The 24,021-nt window shown below is 45.6% G+C and overlaps 1 protein-coding gene across 1 annotated transcript; it reads left to right on the top strand.

The window, feature by feature from the left end:
• The first annotated feature begins 1,424 nt into the window (after positions 1-1,424).
• BBS4 (Bardet-Biedl syndrome 4) lies at positions 1,425-22,128 on the top strand. Its single transcript, XM_010147190.1, is given in 14 exon segments — positions 1,425-1,453; positions 5,332-5,399; positions 6,200-6,278; positions 6,902-6,974; positions 8,831-8,884; positions 10,636-10,763; positions 12,532-12,586; positions 13,964-14,032; positions 15,272-15,424; positions 15,556-15,727; positions 16,181-16,250; positions 19,821-19,962; positions 20,344-20,554; positions 21,977-22,128. Coding segments are annotated over 14 exon segments (1,455 nt in total).
• The last annotated feature ends 1,893 nt before the right edge of the window (positions 22,129-24,021 follow it).

The following is a 24,021-nucleotide window of genomic DNA, read 5'->3' as shown; positions in this document are numbered from 1 at the left end:
CTTCACAAAATTTTTTGTAAAAAAAAAAGCAGCTGAAAAGGCTCTGGTTGTTTTTAAGTGCTCTCAGTGATGCTAGACTTGGTGTGAATTGTGGGGGAGAGCCTGGTATGCCTGAGATGAGTTTGCTACCAGCCGCCGGTGCAGTCCTCACGTGTTAGAGCTCAGCGTTCCTAAGGGATAATGACACTGCACACCAGAACGTCTCCCGACCATGGTTCAGTTCTTCCAGCTCTGGTTTCTTCTTTCCTACATCTGATGATGACCTGTGCCGCCGGCTGGCAGAGGGGATTGCGGGCCACTTCAAATAATGCCTTCTGCTCTGGGTTTCTGAAGCTGAGCCTGCATCTCCGTCGGTGGTGTGGGTCCGTGCCGTGCTCCACGGGGCTGGGAAGAGGTGGCGTGGTGCTGTATCGCCCTTCCCGCTGCCCCGGCTCCTGCAACAGCCCTCGCCTTGCTTTGCTTCTGCACTTCTGTCATAATATTGACTTGCAAACATATAGCTTTTTTGCCAGTTGCTATGGTTACCTCTCGGCTACCCACATCTGAACTGTAGAAATGAGTAACAAGCAATACATTTCAAGGCTTAATGAAATGCACAGCAGTGTGTTAAACTTTGAAACCCAACGTGAATATCACTAAGCAACATCAATTCGTGATTTGCCATAATTACTGCTGCAAGCTCCTTAGGATTGAAATGCTGGAGCACAAATCTTTCTCCTCCACTGCATCAAATATGTTTCTCTGCCAGTAGCTTCACAGTATCTCAGACCTGTGATGTTTCATAGCCCAATCACAGTTTCAAAGAACTAGGTTTGACCTCTTCAAATTATTCACACCTTCACACCGTCAACATCTCCAAAATCTCCTTATTGTGTATTGCCCATTTCCTTCTCATTCATGCCCAGAAATTCATTTTAGAGACCTTTGATTCTTCCACTCTAGTTCCAAAATGTGAACCCAGCTCGCTTCCTCCGAGATGCTTGTTACTTATTTGGAAGAACCGATTCCACCAAACCACCTTTAGTGTTGAATTCAAACGTGTAGTTGGTGCTTGGAGCTGTTTGCCCTAGTAACTGCACCAGAAGGAGCCAATGCCTGAAGGCTTTTGGGGTCATACTTTTCTGCTAACAGGTCTTACTTTGTGTCTGTCTTGAACCATGCATTTCATCCATCAGTTTGAGAAGTAAAGTGAAACTGGATGCTGTTTGTATGTCCACACTCAAGGCTTCAAGTCAAATGATTAATTGCACTGCCCAGTGCAATCACAGTTCTTGAATTAGTTGTGCTTGTAGATTCAGAGTATCTCTGTGCTGTGCCTAGTGTATCTGGTAATCAGCCTGATTTACTGCATTCTGTTCATGTTTTACATGTAGCACAAGAGTTACCAATCCTAGAGAGGAAAAACTGGTTGATCTATCTGCTGTATGCTCGCAGAGACTACGACGAGTGTAAGGTAAGAGCTGCTTTTCAGACCTTGCATTAAGAAGTATTTTAATAATGTTATGAAATGATAGTTTTCATACCAGTTTTCAAACCACCCTCTCTCCTGACTTCTGGAATAAGAAGACCAGGAGAAAATACAAGTAAAATAACTTTCATGTTCTCAAATTGTTGGCTACCTTTGGGATTCATGCGTGCAGTTCTCTGGAGCAATCTGTGAGCTCACTATGTCTTTGGGAGTGGAAGAATGGAAAGAAGTGAAAACCTCTTGTTCCAAGTGATGAATAGGGTCTTCCAAACGCATAATAACACAGTTCCATAGGGCAGGTCTCTCAACGGTCCTACAGAGACGCTATGAAAACCACTTAACTTGAGTAAAACATTACCACCAAATCTAAAATAAAAAGATCTTGGTTACCCTTGAGCAAAATTCTTTCACTTTACACATGATACATTGCACCCTCTAATTTCTCCTGGGTTTGGTGGATATCTTGGAAGTGGTTGGTTGTTGGGGATTGTAATAGTAAGTGGACTAAGGAAATGGCAAATCTATTATTAAACAGTGTGTTTTGCTGATAAAAAGCACATGAGGTATTGAAGACAATATGCCAGTGGGCAGGAGGAGGGGAATAAGCCTTTCTTTTTCTGTCATGTGCAAGGAAGATCTGAAAAGGCTTTTTTGCTCTGAAACACCAGGATTGGTCAGGACTTGTCTCTCTCTGCTGGAGGACTCCTGGGGGTGCTTAGGAAAGTGGCAGGCTGGAGGGAATTAATTTAGCTTTTAATTAATGGAGCCCAGAGGGTTGTATCACCAGTAGAGCAATTTCCTCTCAGATCTTGGTTTAAATAGATATAAAAAAAGGTTGGACTGTCAGTCTAAGTAGAAAATTGTTTCCCTCTTCTGTTGATCTGACTGCATTAGATCTGACTGGTCTCGGATTGTGTACTTTTACTGTCGCTGTAATGGAATGTAGAATCACGGAGTGCAGAAAAGATAGGCGGCTAAGGAAAACAGAGAAAATAACCAAGTGGGTGATATAATGCAACGTTGAGTTCTCCACGTCTTCATCAGTCATGGAAGCAAGCAAAATATGGGGGAAAAAATTGAGAAAAGGCAGCAAATACTCTTTTGCTTGGCAGGCCAGCTTTGCAGTAGCTGTCAAAGTAAAAGGCAGCAAAGCCTTTCCTCAGGGCTCACAAAACAGGCTTTTTATGGCAAAGTTGGAAGAGTTCAGTACCAGACCATAGCTGGTTAAATGATCTTCCCTCCTTTCACCCATGTGTGATGGATAGATGCTTTGGATTTCTCCAAAAAAAACAGACCCTCAGCATCTGGGATGCTTCTTCAGTCACTGAGGAGTGATAGGCACATCCCAAATGCGATTCAGATGTTAGGTGGGCTGAGCTGCCCTCGGGTAAGCTCAGTCTCTCTCTGCTGGTGTTACATGTGGTTATGGAGCTAACCTGGATGCCCCAGGTGCTCGCTCTCATACGTGGTAAGCATAGGCATTCCCAAACATCCTATTTGGGCTAATACCTTCAAAAATGAAAGAGGTATTGACAGTATCCCCAAGGGCTGAAATTGCTGTTAACTCCTTGATTTCAGTATAGTTTGGGCATTCATTAGAATCTATCAGTTTTCTTTTAAGACCCAGCTAAGAAGCAAGTGACCTGTGATGCTATCAATTTGGGTCTGAATCTTGCTAGATCCTTTTTCCCACTCAGTACATTGAAATGCTTCCTCTCTAACTCAGTTTTAAAAGCTCACTTATTTTTCAGCGATGTAGAAGACCAAGAAAAAACTGTTTGTTTACCAGCATTAGCTCCCCAAAGTGAAGGTATTACATTGATTTTAATCCTTACAGTGCCAGTCTTGCGTCTGTTTTGGCGTTGCCAAGCTTTTGACAAATTTTGCTGCTCGTTAGAGCGAGGGATGAATGACGCGGGCTGTTTGATTCAACTCGGCCCCTGCCCAGCAAGACGCAAGGCAAACGTCCCCCGGAGCCTGCGGCTGCAGCATCCTCTGCGATCGCACAGGCGGGGAGGAATGGGGGAGAGGAAGGACAAGCCCCGCTAAGCAGTGATCGTCACTCTGCTCTTGCTCTTCACATGCAAAGCTAATAAACTCTGTTTTCTCCTTGCAGCGTCAATCCCAGCCCTGCCTCCTCACCGTTTTTCACAGCAGAAATCTTCTGCTTCTGTATGTGCGAGGAAGGAATTATTAAAATTACCAGATGCTTTTAATTAATTAAAATCGCTCATGCTGGTTGGTCTCCTGCCAGTATGTCTAAATTCAGTCAGCGAGTTAAATAAACTTGGGAGGAAAAGCTGGGAATACAGATTATGTTTCTCAGCTCGAGGCCTTTTGCTATGGGATTTTTTAGGGCTTGTAGAATTAATCAGATCTCTCTAAAAGATAGCTCTCTATTGCCCTCTCTTGCTCTGAGAAACTGGCTTTATGTACACAGAGCGATGTAGAGTATCTGTATTCAGAAAATGCTTGTTTACGCCCAGTCTGTCCTATAATACCGTACTTTGTAAAGACTGAAATGTAGCTTGTGGAGGGTCTCTTGTTGAGATACTAGCAGGTACAGATCTGGGAAGAACGGCCTAGGCTTGTTATTCCTTTTCCTTCCTCTCTTTAATTTTCTTTTTATGAGTGAGGATTCTCAAAAAGAACTCTCCTTGCCTCCACCCCACTTTCCCTCTTTGAGGCTTAATTTTTCTCCTTATTTTTTAGGTCCCTCACTTATATTTGTCTTGGAGGCTGCTCATGCACTTCACAGAGGTGTCAGCTGAGCACCAGGTTATTGCTAGCACAGATACCTTTCTTCCCTCCCTATGTCTCTTCCACTTCCAAGCAAAAGAGGGGTCTCAGAGCAGAAATGATATGCCTGATTGATAGCCACGGTGCTCATCCTCCCCAGAGTCACTCTTCTTGACCGGTTTTACAATTTCAGGTCACGTGTGACTATGAAATATAGCCAACTGCACCCGCGCCCCAGACTGTCAGCTGCATGAATGCAGCCAGCAAGAATTTATATTTCCATCAGGTTTTTTCCCCTTCCTTTTCCCATGTACTCATCGTTTGTCCATTTGGCTTTCATAGACTCAGCTGCAGTTATTCCAATTAAATCTGTTTCTTCACGAAGGGCCTAGAGTAGATACCCTTATCAGCAGAGGATGGTTTCAGAGATTCCTCGTGGCATTTTCCCCAGGTAATACCTAATTATCTTTGGTAATAGGAATGAACAGAGAAATGCTAAAAGGGCTGCAGTATTCCTGGCACAGTGCTCTTCACACACGGTGATGATCTTGCACTCTTCTCTGCACTCTTGTAGTTGTCCCATTCGCAGCTCAGTGCCTTTATTATATGTGGGGTTGTGGTTTCTGTAACTGAAACTGAATCTCTGTCATTGGCTTTGTTAAAATGCTGACAGTTTACCACTCTCAGGACATTTTAATATAGTATATTGCAGTAATGGGCTACAAATTCTGTATTAACATTGACTTTCCCAAGCACAATTTCTCATTAAATGAATGTTGCGGTTGTCATGTCCCGTGCGATACCACCTTTACGATCATGTAGGCTAGAACTGTGTCCATCAACATGTTGCATGATGTTTGAGTTCAGGTTATTTTAGGGCATTCTGCAGGAAGCACAGATACAGCACTGCTGTACAAAAAATACTCCAAATCAAGGTTGCAGAAGGTATTTGATCAGTTAGAAATCGATTTTCTTCCCTAGGGACTGCCTTCATTAAAGTACGTGCCGGGTTTCTATCCTTCTGAAAGCTGCCATGCTGCAGTTCAGTAGTGGGGTAGCAGTGAACCAGGTTTTCGGGTGAGGGGATGCGTTTGGTATGTACTCTCTGCACTCTGTCATTTCAGGCTGTCATCAAAGAGCAGCTCCAGGAGTCTCACGGGCTGTGTGAATATGCAGTCTACGTTCAAGGTTTGTCACCGGAGGCCTCCGAAAGTCTAAATTTTGCTAAAGCAAGTTACTTCTGATTTGTGATACAGTGAACAGTAAGGGGAACAGGTGATAGAAACCTATAAAATTCATATGTAAAAAATATTTCGCTTTTTTCTTCTTGCTAGGTCTAGTTTTGAAGTTTGGAATTTTCACATGAATGGACAGATTAGATTTTCTGTTTTCTCCATATCAATGAGTTTGTCACCACTTCCTCCTTGTGTTCTTGGCCTTCAATGTGCTGGTGTGCGCTTGGGTTGTGGTTTTGATTGTATTATAGATGTGTTTCCTGTTAGAGCTACCAGCCTCAGGTGATTGTTGTCTTACTGTTTGCTTTAAGGATGATCTTCCTCTTCCTCTCCTGCCTTCCGTCTGGTAAAAAATGTCCCTCAAAATTTGGTGTTGCAATTCAAAGTGCTGCATGTCACGTTGGCAGATGACCAGGACGAGGCCAAGCACATATTGCAGCCTGTAGAAGTCAGGGTGGGGGGAGAAATCTGGACTGCATCTTAATGAGCAATTTGCCAGGGTTCAAAGCTGCCTTTATTCTGAAAACCAGACATTTTTCCAAGCAAGCACAAGGCCTTTGCATGAATTGTGATTCTGCCCTCAGACACAGCTTCTGCCTTTCAGGGGAAAGACCAAATGAGTGTTGTTATAATATAGCTGTATTCCCCCTCCTCTCCCTGCTGTCGGAGGCACGTTTTTCCTGCAGATAATGGACTGATTTGCCTGGCATATGTTGTCTTTCAGCTTTGATATTTCGCTTGGAGGGGAAAATTCAAGAATCTCTTGAACTTTTTCAAACATGTTCCATTCTGAACCCTCGAAGTGCTGACAACCTCAAGCAGGTGGCTCGATCGCTGTGAGTGGTGTTTTATTGTTTCTCTTTGATGTCCCACCCAGGACCTTCCATGTTTTGTTTTTCTCCCAGATATCAAGTGAAATCCCAGGCTGCTTAATTCTAAATATGCTTCCTCCTTATCAACCCTTGAGTTAGCTTCCAGCGGTGTAGGCTACTCCTGAAGGCAGCATCTCTGTTATCTGCCTGGCTGCCATTGTGTTTTCTTTTCCTTAGCGCTTTAAGCAAGAGAGGTAAGGCACTGATTTCTAGCTCCGGAGCTAAGAGTGCTGACTTGAGCTGTGCAAACTTGCTCTACAGACCCCTTTGTGGCTCTGAATGTCCAGCTAGATCATCCTTTTCCTCTGAGACAAAGGCAGGCTGCAGAGCCTGTGAATTCATTCCTTGCATCTCCAGTAATGTCAGGGAGTGCCTCAGCATCTCGCAGGTTTGATGGCCTTGGCCCTGAAAGGGAGCAGTGCTCCCATTGTCGTATCGCTGAGATTGCCAACTTCTCAGGGCTCTGGAGAACTAGCAAACAGTGTCATTTCCCACTGGAGAAGGTGAGAGTGGTTGTGCAATGGGGTTGCAGAGCAAGAAAAAATAAAAATAGGTCTTGAAAAATAAAAACTGAAATGCTTCCACAGGTTTCTTCTGGGGAAACACAAGGCAGCCATTGAAGTGTACAACGAAGCAGCTAAACTCAATGAAAAGGACTGGGTAAGTGTTTCAGTGAGTTGTAGATTGTTCACTAGGCAGATGTGTCTGCGGACTTGTTCCAGGCAGAGGTGAGCTGGTGCTGCCTGCAGTCTGAGCAGAGGAGGAGCTGCGGGCGAGAGGCATTGCCTTTTAGCACAGCCTCAGGGGCACGGACGAGCCTCTACAGCGTCTGGTTTGGGTCACAGGAGCAAGGCATCGTTTCTACCTGCAAAATCCCACACCTCATCCTGGGGCACAGAGAATCGAGCAACGTTTGAGCTTTGCAAAGTATCAGTATTAACAGAGCCTTATGTAGTACAAAGAGCTAAATTACTGTAAGGAAAAGGTGAGAAGGAGCTCCCTGTTTGGAAACCTTCAGTTATTATTAAAACTGGCTTGAATAATTGGGAATCTTTTTGGGAATAAAGATAATTGAGAATGGAAAACACCATGGAAAAAGGTGACCCTCAAACTACCTGAAAGGGTACCGTTACCTCGTTTGGCAAGATGTAGGCTGATAGCTACAGAGGCAATAATTAAATTGGCTGTTCTGTATAAGAAGACAAAAAGTGAAGGAAGAGCATTGCAAAAGGACTGTGTGACAGTGGGTGAGAGGAGAGAAGACATGGCTTGCAGTTGGCTGTGGGCAGCTTTCTGCAGGTGACTTTTGCCTGTGGAAGTGTTATTTCTAAGATAGACTTGCTACATGTGATCTCATTCCCTAAGACATCAGGCACTCAGTGACTTTAGCCGTACTTAAGGTGCTCAGTACATCTAAAATTCAGGCTTGATAAAAGGGTATACGTTTGGTATTATTCAACTTATCCTGTGCCAGACAACTCAGAAACCTTTCATACTGTGGGTCTTCTTTCAAGTCTGCATCCCCTTAGCTAACCAAGCGACCTGCAGTATGTGCTTGGCATGCCTATAACCCTATTTCCAGCCACAGCAGGCAGGCTTCAGTGGGCATTTTCATTCGCTATTTCCCAAACCTGGCTCAGCACTGGAAGCAGAGCCAGCCTGTGCTGCCCTTGCAGCACAGTAGCGACAGCCCTTGCGCTGTCTCGTCTGCAAGCTGCAGTAACGAGGAGTTACTGATTCATTACTGTTCTCCACAGTTGGAGAGACTGTGTGGAGGAAAATATCATTCTAAGAGGGTTAATGGGGAAATAAGAGAGTTTCCTCCTAAAGGTCAAGGCTGTCTAAACTGATGAAGCAGTGCAACGCTCACCAGAATAGAAACGAGGAACTAGTGGACCTTGCTTTTCAGCTCCCCACAGTGTGCCAGGGTGGGGAGGGTGCAAGTAGCTTGCCTGTTAAGCTGTCGGTGATGGATTAGAGACATGATTGTTCCCTACAGTGTCACCAAAGTGTTTAGGATCCCTAAGTGATCTTCCTACTCTGTTGCCAATGTGTTTAAGGTGCCAGAGGGATATCAGCTCTTCTGGTGCTCGACTTCTGGTTTGGAAAATCAGGCACATCTTCAAAATTTGTCCAGCTGGGTGCAGCATTGTGCGTATCTAATGACTCTACAGGTAGGTTGGGAGCAATTTATCTAGCTTCAGAGATCTCCTTGGGAACTGAGTCACATCTCAGTGAAGAAACCAGCCTTTGCTCCTTGTTCTCTGAAGAGACCATCGTTGTTTCTGTGTTTTTTTATGTCAGTAGCCCATAGTCTTCTGTGTACAATCACACTGAAGCTCTGTAGGTTCCTGAAGCTCCTTGAATTTATAGGTTTATTTGTACTACAAAGCAAGAAGGCTGTGGGCAGGCGCAGGGGTCTCTCCATCCAGGTGTGATGAGTATTATCACTGGCAGCATGTATCTCAAACCTCATGCTGATTTGTTTTCTTGGGTTTTCTTGTGTTTTTTTATAGGAGATCAGCCACAACCTGGGTGTGTGCTACATGTACCTGAAGCACTTCAACAAGGTAATGCAAATGCTCGTCTCATCTACCTGACAAATGGGAAGCAAGGTTGCCAGGAATTTCACTCTCTCTGGTAGTTTGAAGTCGGTCATTTGCAGTGATGGGTGTCAAAGAAGTTTTTTGCTTCAGTGTGTATTTCTGGGAGCAAAAGTTATGAGCTGTCTCTTTTTTCATTTGCATGTTGTATGACTCTGAGTCGGCTGCAAGTGAAGTTGGGCAAGAGTGAAACTGAGGTTAGCCTTGTTGCTGGCCAGGAGGCTTTTTCTGAACCTGGACTTTTCAGATAGTATTTCTGTTTTTAAAAGAAATGTTTGAGAAACCTCAAAGAGCCACCTTAAACGAGACAGGAAAACAGCTGTGCTCCAACAAGAGCTGCTTCTGTTCCCGAGCCTTTTAAAACCAGAACCATAAACACTGCTGGTTTTGTGAGGAACAGCAATCTGTAGAGCGTGCCAGTTCCATCTCTTGAAGACAGGGAAGTGTGATGGTAAAGACCCAAACCATTTTCCCAGCCTACAGCTCAAAAACTGCTGTGCCTCGTGTAGAGGTTCTGAAGGAGGACTTGCTGCCCTGCGGTGAAGAGTTACGGGGTTTGTTTGCTGGAGGTGCGGCAGGCACCTTTTTTCCTCCACAGCAAGGATTTGCTCCTGTCTGAACCTCCTTTTGCACTAAGCCTGGAGCAAAAGTCACAAGAGAGCGTAGCTGCAGTGCGGTCAGCACTAACTTTGTTAGCTGTGTAGCTAATAAAGAACTTCTTGAAAGCTTGAAATGGAGTTTTGTCCCCAGGTCGGAGCATGCCATTCCCAGCTCCTCACTTAACCCTCTCCTAGGTGCTGGTGGTGGGCACTGAGCTGTCTCTGATCCTGTGGGGTTAATTTATAAGGGAAACCTTTAGAAACCTTTTGTTCCTGGTTTGGCCCTGCTGCTCTTTCTGGTGGAGTGCTGTGGCCCCTGCAGCAAACCCCTGATGTGTTCCCGGTTTGAGGCATCACTGCAGAGCAAGAAGCTCTGGAGTATAGGTTCATACTTGGGATTTGCTGTCTGTGCTGTCACCTTCCAAATGTGGAGCTGCTGACATCTGGAGATGTGCTGGTCACCCTGGGCAGCAGTCCTTCCATGAGGATGTCTAAAATGTAATGAAGCCCTCGGGGATGACTGTCTCTTCAGTAGTTACTGGAAACAAATGGCCTGGATTGCAGAATTCCATTACGGTGTCAGCATTTCTCTTTCTAATATATCACGTGTTCAGAGACAGAAAATGGTCTTTGCTGTCCTGATGGTGAGGCCTGAGGAAGTATGGGGAAGACAGGCTTCAGAGTGTCTCCTGTTGGGGGGGATCGGTGTGTGCCTGGGAGGAGTTGATTCACTGTTTTTTACTTTGCAATCCGCACTTATTGCTGGAATAAGCATTTTAACGAAGAATAAACTGTAATGTACCTGTAAACCTAACAAATCTGGAGATTCCCTTAAACCAAACAAATTCAAATAGGGGAACAGGCCTGTGCTCCTCTCCTTGGGAGATCATTACCTCTTGTCTTGGCTTGACGCACGCCGTGTTGCCTTTTTCTGCCCCTGAGAGCACGCAGCTCCGGATGCAGAACTCGTTTCAACAATTAGCTAGGCTGGGTTTTGCTAGCAGGGTTCTCTGAGCTCAGGGGGTGTTTGCTGTTCCCTTTCGCTAGCTGGTGTGGGTTGCTCTTGAGCTCTGTAATCGCTTACTATTTTTGTTTTCTTCTCTGTGGTTGTGTGTTTAGGCACGAGACCAGCTAAACAATGCCCTGGAGCTCAACAGACATGATCTGACTTACATGATGCTGGGGAAAATTCACCTATTGGAGGGGGAGACGGATAAAGCCATTGAAGTCTATAAGAAAGCAGTAGAGTAAGAATATATTCCTTTTTCTGTCTGCCCATGTCCCATCCTATGCCAGGAGAAATTTGATTGCTGCCCCAGATCTGAATTGAGGACATGATTAAAAAGCTAATGGTAATTATAGTGTCTCTGTGCAATGCTGGCACTTTCAAGCTCTTCAGCTGTCTCTGCTCTCAGCTGTAGTCCTCCTCCTGCTGACAATGTGTCAGGGAAGAAGGTAGCTGTTTGAAGGTCTGCCAAGGAAAAGTGGAAAAACAAATGGACAGAGATGCCTGGGAGCAAACCTATCCAAAACTGACTTCATAAATCCCAAAGGTTTATCTACCAAAAAGATCTAACTCCGGGTGTCTCTCTAACCCGGAGCATCTGTCCAAAGTCAGTTGCTGGGTTTCACATACTGTTTTCACTTGGAGTGATTTGTGTTGGAAAGAGCATGAGTAGGCGGACTAGAGATGGGTTGGCGCGCAGTGAGTTTCTCCCACCCCGTCAGTGTTCCTCAGTACCGATCTATCTTGTTTTTTCCTGAGCATCTGATTTATCAGTGCTGAGCATCTGATTTGCCAGTGCTTTAAAATGTAGTTTTGTAATGGAGGCAAACACGGAAGAAAAGCAGGAGCATGCTGTAAGCCAGTGCAGGATCTATATTTTGCACCAGCTCTTTTCACATACTGTTTCCTTACACATCTGCTTTTGGCTGCTGTCTGGCAGTATGTTGCGTTGGGTAGACATGTGGACTAATCTGGAATGTTTATTACGTAAATAATCCTTGCTAAGCATCTTACCAGGTTTACGTATCTTATCTCAGTGCTCCCCTGCCCTCCCTTCTTCCTCGCTCCTGTTTTTTTTGTTCTCATCTGCCTATTACATTTTGCCTGCTGTTACAGCACAGGGTAGTCTGTTGCTGCTCTCTGTTTTTATGCCGCCAGGCACAGGCAGTTTTGTTCTGGTTCAGATTTAAAGAGGCCTACGTGATGGTGCATACTGGATTTCTTCACTCTCGATAGCAGGGACACAGACATGTACAGTGCCTCTGCATTTTCTTTTTCTGTTTTGTTTTGTTTTCATCCTATTTATGTCTTCCAAAGCTGCTGGGGATGGGGCTGCTTTCAAAAGGGTTCACACCATCGCTGTGTGAACCTCATACTAGCGGTGAAGGATTGGGAGTAGTATACAGCGGTTGAAAGCCCTTGGGAGGTATTTTTTCAAGCTTCTCTGTGCTGAATGGAGTGGTGTGTGTGTCCAGGGCTACATTAACAGGTAGTGCCTGTCTGAGCGCTCGGGTCTGTGGGCTGCAGTGTAGAACAAAGGTGTGGTGAGCAGTCCACAGCTGGTCTGTGAAACCAGGTTCGTAATCTTTTTATAGGGTGAATTAAAAGTCTGATGATGAGTATGTTTAGGACCCATCAGAAATGCTGAGGATTGCCTGTTCTACATGGCCCAGGAGGCTTGGGATGGATTTACAGGGTGGTTTATGAGAGACGATGGAAAATCCCATTTTGTATTTCCAGGTCACTGTTACAGACTCGCTTTGAAGCTTAACAAAACCACATTATCTTATAATGCATCCAGAGCTCTGTTTATTTCCCATTTACATCTAGAAGACATGTTGAAAGCTTAGGTGTAGTATTGTTCAAAGGAAGTCCCCATGATGGCAATTGTTCTGACGTTTGCGTTTAATAACAACAGTTAATTTCCTGGGGTTATACTAGTATAATATAGCATCATAGTGCCATGTTCTAGAAGGGCTAAATGCAGCTCTCTGGCTTTTGTATTACAGATTTTCTCCAGAAAACACGGATCTCCTTACAACACTGGGGTTACTTTACTTGCAGGTACTGAAGACTGTTAGCTATTACGTGAACTTAGTTATTTTCAGAATGACCATGTGCTGGTTTGGATGTTTTTATTAGAGTTAATTTCAATCCACCTTGCTATGACTGGCACATGTTTCTCTAAAGGCTGCATTTAACAGGGCAGAGCTTGCTTTTCTCTATCTTCCTGTTGCTGCTAAAGGCAAGTTGATTTCCTGGGCCCGAGCCAGAGCAGGAATTCTGTTTGGCAACCATCCTAATTCTGTTATAAATCCTTCAAATACAACAAAACATGAGTAGTCATTACCTTGCTTCTGGAGGAGGAGTCTAGCATGTTATTCTCCTACAAAAGCAGCCTTAAAATTGTTAGTGTTAATGCACCACAGAAGAAAATCGGCATCGATTTGAACAGCAAGGGCATGCTTATCACGTGGGTCTGTACAATTTATGGGAAGGACTGTCTGATTATTCCAAAAGTAAGCTTCACAAAGAATGAACAAGCAAAGAAGAACAGGCAGTAGTGCCTGAAAGGATCGATGGGCCCAGAAACTTGCACCAAGTGCTGGTTTGGAAAGATCCTTAAGCATTTCTTTAATAATTTAGGTGCTTGAGAATAAAATGTAGATCTTAAAAACATTGCCATGCTCTAGAGAGAGGGAAATTCAATAGGAGCCTTCCATGTCTTCAGTGGGTATGTGTAGATTTAGAAGGGAATAGGAATTTTAAAGATGCTTCTGCAGCTTTCCCACTTGCTATTAATTGCAGAAGGCATTGGGCTGTGATGCATCGGTATAATTGCTGGAGTGACAGATGGGCTTCTCATCAAGTTTTGTGACCAAAAAAGGACACCAGTATCCAGAATTTTATCCTGTTTGGGCTGGTACAATTCTGGCACAAGTCAATTGAGAACAGTAGGATTTAAGTGATTCTAAGCAGTCATGTGCTTTTGTGTGATCACAGTCGTGCCCACTAGCACTTGCAGCCCATTAAAAGACAGGGGAAGACCTTTTAGTGTGGAAAGAGAGCCCTGGGGCATGAGGAAGTTGTGAGGGAATGGAGGATGTGCAGGTAGCAATTTGTAGTCTCTGCTGGAAGAGAGGAAGGAGCAGAGGAGTGTCAACCCAGAGCTCACTCCTGTACAGAAATGTCAGAACACAAACTATATGGAAACCTTTGCTTTGGTCCGAACAGTGAATCCAGCTCAGCTAAATCCATTTTAGAATCTGTTTTGTAAATTCCCAAACAAGAATGTCGGTCTGTGATGGGAGCACTGTAAAATTCACTCTTCTGAATCTTTGTTTTCATTGAATCATAAATTCTGCTGCCCAAAAAGCATGTGTTCTTCTTCTTAACCCCCATATTCCTGAATTTCTGATGCTCATTTACTTCTTTTCCCAGCTTGGGGATTACCAGAAGGCTTTTGAACACCTTGGAAACGCGCTTACTTATGACCCAGGCAACTACAAGGTATGCTGAGGAGTGGAAACGAACCAGCTGAATGCTGATGAAACACCTCTTAAAGCTAATTCCAGTATCAGAGCTTTGCCATCTATATCCAGGGTCTGAGCCTGGAGAGACTGAAAAGTATCATGCCCAGAAAGCTTTCCCTGAAACACATTTCTGGGACCTTTCCCGGCATAGGGAGTTGGAGGGGGAGGCAGGGAAAGGGGAGGAGGCAGCATATGGGATGTTAAATTGATCCCTTTGGTTTTTAATCGGAAGTCGCAAACAAAATAAATGGAATTTACTTTGCAAGAAAAACGTTCTAGACATGGTTTCAAAAATCCCAAGAGCTGTGCTCGGGTCCCTGTGACTCCTAGGGACAGAGCACAGAGAAAAGTGATGTTCCATTGTATCACTCTCCCATCTGCTAACAATCCTGTCTGTGCTTCCAGCTGTTGTGTATAAATGTGACTTTTCCTTGGCTCTGGCCTGGAAAGCTGGGCTTGGCATCTAGGTTTCATTCCCGATTGTGAAACTGCTACCCTTTTTGGGCATGTTACTTCATTTCTCTCTGCTTCTTTTTCCTTCTGTACAATGCTAACAATGTAGAGTACTGAAACCTGTGGTTGGCAAATGCTACATGAATGCAAGCCAAAGGTTATTGTGAAAACACCTTTACACTTGCAAATGTTACTCTTCACTGTGAATTATTATAAAGGACTTAACTAGTGTGGTTTAAATGGTGTGTTGCAACCACATGCTTTTTCTCCCATGTGTATTTCCGTGATTTGCAGTATCAACCAGTCAGTGTGAACTAGGCTAGCTTGGCTGCCTCTGTCTCACTTGCCTGTGTTTAACTCTCTGGTTAACCCACACCAGAACTATTTTACAAACAGTAGTTGTTTGTAAAAGGAACTATTAGTGCATCTATCTTCTCAGAGACACAGACAGCAGGAGGTACTGCTGTCACCCCAAAACACACCCTAAATGCTTGTCATGTTGCAGTATTTCTGAGGTCGTTACGGTTGAGATGGTGCAGTAACTCGAGTCACTTCTTTACCCTGTCTTCTGCTGTATGCTGGAAGCTTCTGGAGTCCCTATCTGCTCCCCACCGTTGGTCTTGGCAGTCCCTAGAAGAAAACACCAGAAAAAGTTAAAGGGTTGCTCTTGAGATGGCTTTAGTTTATTAATTTTGGCCTGTTGTCTCTGTGCTATCTTTGGGAAAACGCAGTTCCTCAGCTGGTCACTCTTGTCTTCTTCAAGGCTACCTTGGCTGCTGGCAGCATGATGCAGGCGCACGGAGATTTTGATGTTGCCCTCTCCAAATACAGGGTGGTAGCCAGCACTGTGCCTGAAAGCCCCCCGCTGTGGAACAACATTGCCATGTGCTTCTTTGGGAAGAAGAAATACGTAGCAGTAAGTGTCTGGTTTCCTTTCTTTTTTCGTCTGTAGCCAACTTCATGGAAGAACAAGGTTCTTCTTGTGGCAGAGACAGGAGGTCTGCTCTGGGTGAGCTGTGTTACAGCACATTTATTCCTTTTTTGAAGGCTATCAGTTGCCTGAAGCGGGCAAACTACTTGGCTCCCTTTGACTGGAAGATTTTGTACAATTTGGGGCTAGTCCACCTCACGATGCAGCAGTACGCCTCTGCTTTCCACTTCCTCAGTGCCGCCATCAACTTCCAGCCCAAGATGGGAGAGCTGTACATGCTGCTTGCAGGTACGCAATGCTCCGTTACCCGGCTCCGCTGGATGTCCAGCTTAGAGGATGCAGCACTAGAGAGAAAGTAAATAAATGTTGGTCAAAGGCAGTACGAAGGAGCAGTTCTCCAGTAGGTCTCTGACAGGTATGTAGTCTGAATAGTCTGTTCTCTCTCTGGTGAAGAGGAAGGTTAAACTGCAGTCAGATGCAGATTAAACATGAGAAAAGACTTTCTACATGTAAGAGTTTGGGTTTGGGTTGCTTAAGGAGGGAGTGTGGATTTCCAGCACTGGACATTTTTGGTATCAAGCGAGACAAGTATTTGTCAGAAATGACACGAGTAGGGTTAATCCTGGCAGCAGTCCAGACAACCCTGCTAGCGTTTTAAGATGTAATGACATTCAGGATTGTCCTAAAAATGAAATCCCTGTGAAGCATCAACCTGTGTGTGTACGTTTCTCTTTGGTACAGTTGCTCTGACAAACCTCGAAGACATTGAGAACGCAAAACGTTCATACGAGCAAGCCGTGGCACTGGACACGTGAGTCTTAATCATCGCTGTCGGTTGTTTGATCGCGTTGCTTTGCCTCTCTCACCTGCTTTCCTTTGCATGTTTGGCCCTAAATGGTTTGTGATAGGGAAACGTTTTTATTCCTGTAGCTGTGCAAGTCACTGTTTTAAAACCCCCTTTTTTAAATTCAGGTCAGCTCTGAGAAACGAAAGGGAAATTTTGTTGCAGACTAACCCAAAACTGATTTTTATGTTGCTGTTTAGTTAGTGAGTCAGTGGTGATGACTTTGGATTTCATGCCTCCTTTCCGTGAATATTTATACACAGTGGATCAGATTGAATAGAGGAAAATCAGTCATCCATAACGTTTTGTAACCCAGACATCAAGCGCTGTGCAGAGCAAGGAGGTGCTTGGCATAAAGCCTGTTCTGAATTGGGCAGAGGGAAGATTTTAGCTGGGAGAATGTGGGCAAGAAGTTAGTACACAGCATATACAAGAGCAGCAGTGTAGTCCCTTCGCCTCCAGTTTGTTAACCACGTCTGTGTTTGCAATCTAACTCTTAAAACCAGAGCACTTGGTTTCAGAAATGTTAAGATGAACCTTGCAGGATTTCATCGTTTCAGGCAGAAAACCAAATTTGTCTCGAATTTATTAATAGCTTTGTGTGGCTCCCCAATTTGCTGTGACCATTTGCATACTTAGAGCAACCCGCATGGTGCTCCTGAGCCCAGGAGTCTGTGCTGGTGACAGCTGTGGCAAAGCACCATTTCCATCGGCAGTGGCCTCCACAAGGCAGCACGAGAAGATGCTTGTCCCTTTCCCTCGGTCCCCTCTAACCTAGGTGCGCTGCTCAGGCGTATTTTGGGAATTCTGGAATTTCCTAAGCCCCTTATAAAGGGCAGCAGGTTTCAAGAAAAGAGTGTCTGGTGCTGTAGCGCAGTTCTCTTTGCAAAGAGGTGCTGTAAACGCGCTCCGACGTTCACTGGGAATTACAGGGCTTGCATGCATGCCAGAGCTCGAGTCAGTTAGCCCTGCACAGCCAGCACACGTCTGGCACTTGAAGTTCTTCGTCCTTACGCATCAACAGAATTACGAAGCAGGTTTACTTCTGCATCTGTTTCAAACATCAGTAGGTCTGTGCAGCCGCCTCAGAGAAACCAAACTTGTGCAAACTACGGCCAAAGATTTCTAGAGGTATTGCTGTGTGGGAGCATTTTGCAGTTATGCATCAGTCCTTCCTAGCGGCCCTGCTAAGTCCAGCCGACACCTTTGCCTGGCTTTCCTAACCAGCCTTCCCTGCCTAGCAAGGCAGTGCACGACCTCACAGTTCGTTCAGGCTCCTTAGTCATGAATTTGCCTGCTTTGATCAAGGAGAAGGAATAGAAATTTAACCCTACGATTATGCCTAACTGTTTGGCACGATTGTGATGCTACAGCTATATGGTCTTACTGGGAAAATAAAACCTCCTCAAAGCAAAAATGAGTGCCAACTGCCAGGGACTGCTGGGAGGCATATCCAGATTTTGTTAGGCTTGCTCAGCTGACATGCCGTATATTTTAGACACTTACTGTGTGGCTGAATCCATGTCCCCACAGGCTTCCTTCGCTGGCGTATTATGGGCTGTTTGGCTGGGATGAAGATAGCCATGTTTGTTTCCACTGCCATAAATACTTTTATAGCGGTGCTGTGACATTTGGCCTGGGTGCCCTGCTGGGGTCTGGAACGGAAAGCATCTTGGAAAAATCTTTAGAAGATGGTGTTTCTTCTTAGTACTGGTTCTAGCTCATAGCTGTCCTTTCTGTGGTTATTCAGCTATTGATTTTTTTCTAACTGTCGTGTTGCTTCTCAGCTCTTGAAGGCAAATTAGCTTGATAAGGTTCAATTAATTTGAAAACTGGCTGTTCCCAGATCTGTCTGGTCTCTGTTTTCAGTGGTTTGTTGTGTGGGCTTGGTTTCTCTATTTTCTTTTTGGTTTTTTTTTTTTTCCCCCTGAAGAGATGGGATTTTGATATTTAATTTTTTATGCATTACCTCCTTTGCTTGGCAAAAGACAGTGAGGAATTTTGTTCTTTCTTTTTGTGGCAGGATCAGTGTTCCAGTTTCTGAGTTAAAGGAAAACCCATGGTTATAAATGCTATCAGATTTCTTCTAATAGTCTTCTTTCTTGCAGCGCTGTTGTATAACTTACCAAGGATGGATAGTCATGGCCTGCAGATGACACGTTCTGTTTATTGAACGGTGTGAGCAGGAGCTTTCCCTTCTGCACTTTTCACAAAGGATGCCCTCTTTGCCTTGGCCCCCCCACTTGGGTGCTGGAGTCCTTGGATGGCTCCAGTTATCCCTGCCGGACTCCAGGAGAGGGCACCAGTCCCTCACTCACGTGTCCTGAGCAATGTACAAAGCATCCCTCGTTGACCTGTGGGCAGTGATACATGTGTGCGGCTGCTCTGCAGGGAGGAGCTGCGCTCAGTGACCTCCCATGCACCCCTCGACAGCACATCCCATGTTCCCACCAACTGCAACCTCTGCTCTTCCAGGTCTCATCCTGCAGCCTGGATCAGCCAAGCGTCTGTATGAGCTCCCATGCTGCAGCCAGTGACCCTCTTGCATTTCATTTCTTTGTCAGATAACACACATGCATTTTGCTTCTCCGGAATAAAGGTGAAATTCAGACTGCTGAAGAATGGTCAGAGCAGTTTGCTGTGTGGCTTGGCAGGCAATGAAGGAAGAGCTTCACTTACTGGTTACAGAGCCAAGGGAATCAGCTCATTCTTTCTCTCCAGTTTAGTTTGCTCACACTCCTGGCTATGCCAGAAGAAAAACTGCTGTTTGGGGTTAATGTAGCCTAGTGAAGAAAATGGATACTGTGGAAAATGAGAATATATGGAGCAATTCTGCCTTTTGAAATCTTCATATGCTGCTGTGCATCAGGAAGGGAGGCAGGACGGCACAGGGTGACAGTGTTATCCGCGGCGCAGGTCTCCTGTGTGAGTCCTTCATTAGTAGGTGTCCCATATATAACAGTGCATACAATTACGTGTGCTTTTGCTGGGTGAATGAGAGAGAACTGAAATGAAAACACCACGTTCTGTAGCACACTGGGTTGGAAAATACAGTCAATAAGCATGAGTCTGTTCCACTGCCCTGTCTGAATTTGGCAGTCTGTGAGAGCCTAAGGTAAGTCAGAGCAGAGACCAGCTTTCACAACATGATGAACTGCTCTACCTGCCCTGGGAGCAAGGGCCTGGGAGAGCAGGCACGTGCTAAAGACAGTCCTGAGAGTCCCCAGGGGCAGTTGCGGGGCAGAGCCTTGCAGCGGGTGAGGCCGTCAGCAGAGTTGTTTATATTGTCACTGACACTGGGATACTTGGCTGAGCACGGGCACCATGTCTGTCACCAAGCACGTGGGACTCTGTTGGTGTTCCCAAAGGACTCTGGCTGTGCAGCCCCTCATGTGCTTCGGGGTCAGAGTACCCCATGGCTTCTCTGTGCCAGACAGTAAGGTGTCTCCAGCTTTGCTGCCTGGGCACATCTTAACGTTATTCGAGTCAGGATAAGTGTTCCCATGGTGAATGCGATGCATCCTGTGTTCGCTGCAGGAGCAACCCCCTTGTCAACCTGAACTATGCTGTCCTGCTGTATAACCAGGGCGACAAGAAGGGAGCCCTCTGCCAGTACCAGGAGATGGAGAAGAAGGTCAACGCAGCGCAGGAGAGCAGTATGCCTGACTTTGACCCTGAGGTACGTGCCTAACGGCTGTCAGCCGGAACTAAGTAGCCACACTAAGACCGGCAACAAATGAGGAGGAAATTTGACTTTGGAGTCCAATTATTAGGAAGAAATTCTGCTTACGAGATTTTCCAAGTAGAGCAGTCGCCTGCTGAGAGCTGCTTGCTTCAATTCTGCTCTTTGAAGCCCAGTTCTTCAATCAATACGCAGCAAGAGAAGTCTTCCTCTTAATTAAAGGAATGAATTAGTGGGGATGTTTCCCTCGAGCACCAAGGCAGTAGCCAGCTCTGCACAGCTCTTGTTTTACGGGTTATTTTTGTGGTGTTGTTGACTTTATTGTTGTCTGAAGTGCTCCTGTTTAAAATGGTTTTCTCTTTTTTGCTTCTTGAGAAGATGGTGGAGGTTGCCCAGAAGATGGGAGCTGCCCTGCAGGTGGGGGAGAGCCTGGTCTGGACTAAGCCTTCTAAAGAGTCTAAATCCAAGCAGCGAGCTGCTCCGTCAGGGAAATCCTCCAGCACTCAGCAGCCTTTGGGCTCTAACCAGGCCCTGGGTCAAGCCATGTCCTCAGCCGCGGGGTATGGGAAAACCATGCAGCTTCCCCCAGGTACTTCTCTTTTGCTACTCTTTAGGGTAGAACTGTGGGAGGGGAGAAGAGAAATCTCTCTTGAGTACAGTTACAGCATGTGTTTAGGAAGGCATTGACTTGCTTACACAGCAGTGATGTCAATATTTGGTAATAACTTTCCCAGATTTCTGCGTTAAGGAAGTGTGTAAGGAAGATGCTCTCTGTGGTGCATTGTATTATCCTGCTTTTGCAGGGGTGTGCAAAGCCAATAAAGTTTCCTTTGCTGTTTAAGCCACGATGGGCAGGACTCCATTAGCATGGAATTGAGATCTTGCTCTGGAAAGGAGGTGGTTTCAGAAACCAGCCCTCTTGTCTTCCTTTGGAAGAGCCCAGGAGCTGATGTGCACAGACAAGCTGCTGAGAGAAAGGGAATAAGGGACAATTTTCCAAAGAGCTTTATAATTTCTGTTACAAAAATCACTGCAGCTGGATTGCTTTGAAGCTGTACAGCCAGGTCCCTGCCCTGCAGATGTTGCTGGATTACCTTTTAGTGCAGGCCACTGGACTGAAGGATGCTCAGAGGATAGAGTCAGCCGTACAGTGCTTACGCTGATGGCTGTACATTCTGCTTCTTGCTGAGGTGGGGTAGGAGCATCTCCTGAGCCACCATTCATAGCCTGACCTCCTCTCACCCCTTGGCTTCCAAGGAGGAATCTGCTAGAGATCCTGCTCATAGTGGTGATTTTCTGTCACTCTTAGTCTTGTTGCCTGTGGCCTGAGCCAGGAGAGACGTTGTGTAATCCAGGCCTCTTTCTTTGGCACCCCTAAGGACCTGCTCCATTTCTCATGTGTGGAATAAACTTTCCATGCAGAGAAGACTTGGGCAGGAAAGCTGAAAAATAAAACATAACAGGAGTTTAGGGTTTACCTGAAGGACTTTATTATCTGTATCAGAGAAGGGAGCTGGTTCATAACATCCGTTGTCAGTCTAAATCTAAGTGTAGAAAAACTTCACCAACGAAGTGTCCTGTTGTGATTTTAGGCTGTAAGTAGCTACCTTAACTGCCTGGAAACTGTCTCTGCGTTTGCAAAAACTATGAACTGGAAACAGTTCTGTGGTTTTGGCTTCCCTTAAGGTTAACCAGCTGCAGTGGAACTGTTTTCCCTTCCAAAGCATGAGCATGAGTTAATTCCTGAGTTTGTACTGACTTCTCACAGCAGGCCAGCTGAATGAGACACTGTACCGTAGCTTCCCTTCAGCAGAACTCTGGGTACTGTAAGGTTTCTGGCTGGGGAACTCACAAAGAGTTGAGTGCTGTCAATAAGCTAATGACAGACAGAAGAAATCCGAGAGTCATTACTAGCTGTGATTGTTCTGCATCTCCTTGTACCTGGAAGGGCAAAAAGAATGGACAAAACATGCATAGTCATACCATAACTGTAAGTGTGTTCTCTCCCCAGGTGCTGGAGCATCAGCTCCTCTTGCAAAGCCTCCCTCCCTGCCTCTGGAACCAGAACCAGACTCGGAAATGAGCCCCGAGGAGACCTCGGCACCAACAGCCAGCGAGGAGCAGAGGAAAGAAAAGCGCAAGAGCCGGCAGGCAGCAGACTAGGATGGACTTCTCAGGACAGGCAGGTGCAGGAGCACCTCCAGAGCTGCCTGCTGACTTGTGTGAAAGGGACCTGTCCTCTCCCCCGACTCACGGTGGCTTCAGCCCGGTGTCAGTTACTCCAAACGCAGCTGTCTTCTGTTAATGATTTTAGCACGTGGTATCAGCCTTGCCCCAAGGAGCTGTTGCAGTGATCAGAAGAGGTATCTGTGTAGCCACTGTTAGTGCTATAAGAGACTAGAGGATGGAGATCCATCACTCCACGGGGTTGGCAGTCTCCAGTGTTCGGTGTAAGTCCTCCAGAAAGGATGCTGAGACATCCAGGATGTTTAGAAAAGCCAGCAGTTGTGACCTAGCACTCTGGATCCCAAACAGGATCAAACCGTTCCAGCGGCTGAACTTGTAAGGCTGGCTTCTTTAGGACTGTGCATCCTCGGATCCCAGGATCACTCTGTATTTCTTGAATCCAGCCTATTTTTCAGCGTAAGCTACTGTGTGGTAGCTAGGGAAGTTGCAAAGCTGGCCTGCAGGAACGCAAGTGCTCAGGGGCTGGCTATTCTGGAAGCAAGCTAGCTGCAGCAGCAAAAAAGTCTGCCAAATTCCTAATTGTTTGCTGAGAAACAGGGTCAATGAGCCTCAGTGAAGCTCTGCCCATGTGACTGGAGTTCTTCCTTGAGAATTTGTATTGCTCAGTGTGGGGGGAAGGACTGGTTTGCAGGAAAAAGAGCAAGCCTTTTCAGCAAAGATGATATGGTCAGCTTCAGAGCTAAATTTAAATTGTTGTAGTATGACAGGAGCCATGCTCTGAATAATTTAGTTATGCCCTCCTTCCCGTTGTGTTTTAGGAGAAATCATTTATGCTAGCTGCAAGGCAGCACAGCAGCCCATTGGGTGAGCAGAGCAAGGAATTTTCATGCCCATGTGATACTAGAGATGCTTTGAAAATGTTTCTGTCCTCAAACAGCAAAATCTCAGCCTTCCTTTTCTCTGCCACTGTCAGTTTGTTGCCTCTGGGATTTATCCAAGGCTTGATACAGCTCCTCAAAACAACTGCTTTTGGGAACCAAAGGCGGGGCCATCATACTTTCCATAAAGAACCAGTAAGTGGGTTAAGCACAGTTTTTCTCATCCTCCCCTCTGCGTACCGAGCAGTACACAAGGCTACGGTCGCTGTGGGACTTGCGATCTGAGCGTTCCAAACAGAACGTGTAGCACTGGCCGGCAAAAAGCGGAGCTTCAGGGTTCGGTGTATTTGCTGGTCAAGGTACTCGGCTTTTTAAAATGTATTTCCTGCTTTTAGTTCTGCACTGTTGAATTGTATCACTCCATAATTAACCAGTCCAGCAGAGGAGGGTTAGTAATGGAAACTCCTCTGTAGCAACTACGTAAAAGCAGCGAGGCTCTGGATATATCAACATCCTTCGTGTGGTTAGCTGCCATTATCCAGAATGACATTAATGCATCTTCAGAGCACAACCAGGAACTGAAGTGCTGTCCTCCTCCTGGGAGAACACTGAAAGAGTAGGAACCCTTCGCTTTCTCCTCTGTTTTGATTGCCAAAACTGCCTGCTTATCTCTGATGTGGCTTTTTTTCCCAGCTGTCCCCTACTGATTGGTTTTGTAGAGGACCTCCAGCCTCCGGGCAGCACTCCTGTAAGCCTTCCCTCGTGCTAGGAGTTGAAGAAGACACAGCATCTTTGGTGGAGCACTGGCAAATTAAACAAACCAGACAAGCAGCAGTGTAAATCAGGTACAGTGCAGTGATTTTTATTCACATTAGACTTTCTACACGGGAAGTTACTGCAGCGTAACAGAGTGCCTGTGAGGAAGAGGTTAAGATTGCAGAGCAAGGGTAGGCCCCAAAGCTTTACTTCATGACAGTTTTTTCCAGTAGCA

Source organism: Eurypyga helias, unplaced genomic scaffold (assembly GCF_000690775.1).
Source record: "Eurypyga helias isolate BGI_N326 unplaced genomic scaffold, ASM69077v1 scaffold4090, whole genome shotgun sequence".
NCBI lineage: Eukaryota > Metazoa > Chordata > Aves > Eurypygiformes > Eurypygidae > Eurypyga > Eurypyga helias.
The sequence above is the reverse complement of the archived record's forward strand: the minus strand, read 5'-3'. Positions and strand labels throughout refer to the sequence as shown.